At 34.9% G+C, this 3,983-nt stretch overlaps 1 protein-coding gene across 1 annotated transcript in view; it reads right to left on the bottom strand.

The window, feature by feature from the left end:
* Positions 1-425: 425 nt before the first annotated feature.
* LOC106941093 (vasodilator-stimulated phosphoprotein-like) overlaps positions 426-3,983 on the bottom strand; it is a gene marked incomplete at its 5' end in the record, with an annotated part of 16,328 nt that continues 12,770 nt past the window's right edge. Inside the window, 7 exons of the mRNA XM_015024033.1 lie at positions 426-645; positions 820-877; positions 1,044-1,110; positions 2,884-2,946; positions 3,070-3,112; positions 3,280-3,322; positions 3,419-3,550. Coding sequence (XP_014879519.1) covers positions 620-645; positions 820-877; positions 1,044-1,110; positions 2,884-2,946; positions 3,070-3,112; positions 3,280-3,322; positions 3,419-3,550 — 432 coding nt within the window. The remainder of the gene's footprint in view (positions 646-819; positions 878-1,043; positions 1,111-2,883; positions 2,947-3,069; positions 3,113-3,279; positions 3,323-3,418; positions 3,551-3,983) is intronic.

Here is a 3,983-nt window from a genome sequence, read left to right as displayed (position 1 = left end):
CTAATTATCAGAATTGAACCAAAGAAAGCAAGGCAGATGCAAGCCGTTAAAATTGTGACGCTTTTTATGGGTCAAATACTCAAGAAATTGTAACATCAGCTGCGCGGGGGGCCCAATCAAATTTTTTGTCAGGGGGCCTAAGATTTCTGGCAGCGCCCCTGTGTGTGATATTTTAGTAGTGTATGTGTGCAATTTTAGTATTTTGTGTATGCATGTGAGAGGAAAATTTTATGCGTGTGACATTAAATTTCATATTTTGTGTGTGCTCGCATGAGTCTGTAGTCTTTAGTGAGAGACAAAACATAGATTTTGTCCTAAACGGCCCCTTTTACTTTTCTGCAGCATAACACTTAAGATGACATTTTTAAAAATCCATTTAAACATTAGATTGTGCAATAAGAAGTTTGAAATGACTGCAAAAAATGCAATTTATTATTTATAATAGTTTATATTAGCATCAATATCAGAATTAAAATCTAAATAGCATCGAAAAAGATAAGTGATGTTTAAACATTTAATTCAGTCAAAATTACAGTAAGTATTTTGCCAGCAATTTGCATGAGGATCACATCTCTTCATCATATTGTTAGGCCTTTCTGGTGTATGTAACGTACATCATTTATCTTTGGAGTTCCTCGAGCAAAGCTTGAAGAGACAAAAATCAATGTCAGTCATAACATTTCTAGTATTTTGTAGTACATGCACAGCACACAATTACAACCTAGTGTTGGACCTGACCTTAAATAGTATCTGGATTTTTCATGATTCTTGAAGACATTTTGAAGGCAACTTCTCAACCAAAATAGTTTAAAACCTTACCTTTGATAATCTCATCCTTCATCTTGTTAAGCTCTTTTTTCACCTCTTCTATAATCTCCTTAAGACATAAAATGGCACAGTAAGATCTGTGCAGTTTTCGCAAAAGCATTATTCTGTGTTTCGAAACAAATTAACTTGATTTCTAAATTATTGCAAAAAAGAAAAGCAAACATTACTGTCTTGCTGTAATTGCTGCACATTATAATACAAATTGAGGATCTAACCTGTTTGACACGCTCCATATCACCGTCTCCTTCTTCACTATCTGACTTTTTCTTCACCACTTTCAGCCTGAGACAAAAGAACACATTTACTTTCAGTTAGAGCTGTATTTTTAAAGCAAATGCCCCAAAATAGACGTAGCAGAGCTTGTTTCAAACTGTTCCAAAAATTACTCACATGAACCTAGAAAGTAGATGTTTATAGGGTATACATGAACTTATGCAATTTTGATAAATATGTACATTTTATATGTGTAGTTGCATATTCTCATGAGCAATTGTCATAAGCCCTCAATCTCCATGCACACGGCAGAACAAGGTGTCAACAACTGCCGAAAATCCCATTTTTCGTCCTGTGTCAGTTGAATGATGTCTATGATGTCTAGTGTCAATAGCACTGCTTGTGTTTTAATAACTGTAAACCATGTGTTTCAACTTTGTTTCTGTAATTCTTGAATGGGACATGTCTCCTTTTTCTCTTTTTGAACATTATTTAATTAAGAATACAAATATTCATATAATAATATGAAACGCCAATGATAAAAGGCTAAAACAGAAAATGAACTCATCAGACACAAACACACACACACGCGTGCGCACGCACACACCCACACAAGTGCACACACAAACATAACACACATATTCCAACTATTGCTTCTTGCCATTTAAAAGTCAGCCAATGAAAGTCATGAAGGTTGCATGGTCACTGTTCTTTCCATAGAATATAGGCTTGTCCAGTTCAGTTAATGCTATCTGCTCATATTTCCAATAAAAAGTACTTCTGAACTAGGGATTCTCTTTTGTCTACAGCTCAAACCCAAGCTGGTCAAATTATATAATCCTTCATGTTATGCTTGGTTCTGTTGAAGTTTGTTTCCCGTTAATGAGGAGTGGTTTTCTTCCACATGTGATTCCCAGGACGCGGGATTCAGCAAAGTCAATTACTGAATGCAATGAGCAAGTCTGTAACCTTTTACCAATGATTTACTCAATTTGACCATGTTTGACCACACATTTCAATTCTGACTAAATTGAAATGTGTATTTAATTGGATCTTGTTTCAAATATTCATCCATCCATTTTATATACACCCTTGTCCCTAGTTAACGTTCTGGCACACATTCACACTTAAGGAGAATTTAGAGAGGCCAATTAAACTGACAGTCATATTTTTGGACTGTGGGAGGAAGCCGGAGCACCCGGAGAGAGAACTTGCGCATGCACATGGAGAACATGCAACCTCCATGCAGAAAGACCCTGGGCTGGGAATTGAACCCAGAACCTTTTTGCTGCAAAGCAACAGCTCTACCAACTGTGCCACTGTGCAGCCCTGTTTCAGCTATTATTGGATTGAATTTGATTTACTGAATCTATCAAATAGGATTCCATATAATTGTGTATGAACTGTAATTCTCACACAGAGAATTCTGTTGGAATTCTCTGTGTGGAATTCTCAAGAAGCATTTTAGAGCTTCCAGAATTTAACCATTTTAGAGAATGCTTAAATCCTCTAAAATGGATTTAAGCATTCAATGTGCTTAAATCCATTTTAGAGGAACAGATGAGGGAAAAAATACTTTAAAAAATATATGTTCATTATTTCAATATTATTTCAACTCTATATATATTACAACATTTTTACTAACATTTAAACTTGCTTCAGAAAGCTAACATTTTGAGCTGTAAAAGTAGAAAAGATTTGTGTCACCCAAATATTTTATGAAATGTAGCTGCTAAATATACATATAGCTCAAAAATGTTTTTTTTTTTTTTGCTACAGTGTTGCTTAAGACTGTAGGCACCACATAAGTACACATACAAAATGAGAAAAAAATGGCTGTACCTGGACCCAGGACTCTGGGCAGATGTGCTGGAGCTGATGTCTTTCTGGGTGGCAGTTTTTGGCCTGTTACAAAACAGTATTTGTTTAACAAAGGCTTGCTGAACATTTACAGAGAAATTCAAGTGTTTTAAGGCACATTATATAACACGAGCCCTCAGTAACCTATGTACTGAAGTCTTCTCTTACCTTGGTGTTGAAGCAGATTTATATTTCAGCTCGTTGATTTCTGCTAAAATATTTATTTTTACAATGTGATGTTATTGTTATTTAGCTATGTGAAATTTTATTCATAAAAACATAAATTTATGTTTCCATAAAGTTGGAAGAGGGAAGGTGTATTAAGTGGGAAGAAGTAAGTCTTTTGTTGTTAAAAAGACAATGGAAGAATTTACTCACCCCCTGATCCAGAGAACTTTGCATTTGCAGGAGCACATTCTTCCTGTTGTGGCACACAAATAAACCACATGTAGTGTCAAGCAAGATAGTCCCCTGTTCACTCAACAAATAATATGATCATGAGAAAAGGAACATTTACATCGCAAGGTTCTTTCACTTTTTCCACAGGCTTATCAGCAGCTTTCTTCCTGATAAGAGAGACAAAAATAAATGTATAAAATACATAAGATAGATTGAGCCAGACGTCATATCCATATTTTGAAATATCTTCCTAGCTACCTAAATATCTATCTGTAATCTTTACTTTAGTTATTTTCATGTTACTGGGTTATTTACATAAGGCATAATGAATAGATTAAGCTTTATTATTGTTATTATAATTAATTATTATTATTAAAGTTCAGCTTATTTAGTTTATTATTGTGTGTAAAGTAAGGTAATTTTTTGATAAAGCATAAAAAGTAATGATGTTGGTCAAAATTAAGTTCAAGTTGACATCAGTGTTCTCTTAAAGAAGGACAAGGATCCTTACATCTATCCCTATAACAGGCCCACACACCTGATCAGGGTTCTCCCAACAATTATCTCCAAAGAGCAGACGGGCTTCACAAAGGGGCGTCCGCTTTATTAGTGTTTGTACCTTGTTAAATGTTGTTTATTCGAGGGAGACTACAGTTGTGCCTGCGGTGAAAAGACGTTTGATC

The sequence above is a fragment of the Poecilia latipinna genome, unplaced genomic scaffold (assembly GCF_001443285.1).
Source record: "Poecilia latipinna isolate Pla-1442-1.1 unplaced genomic scaffold, P_latipinna-1.0 Scaffold3495, whole genome shotgun sequence".
NCBI lineage: Eukaryota > Metazoa > Chordata > Actinopteri > Cyprinodontiformes > Poeciliidae > Poecilia > Poecilia latipinna.
This window is presented reverse-complemented; position numbering and strand designations above follow the sequence as displayed.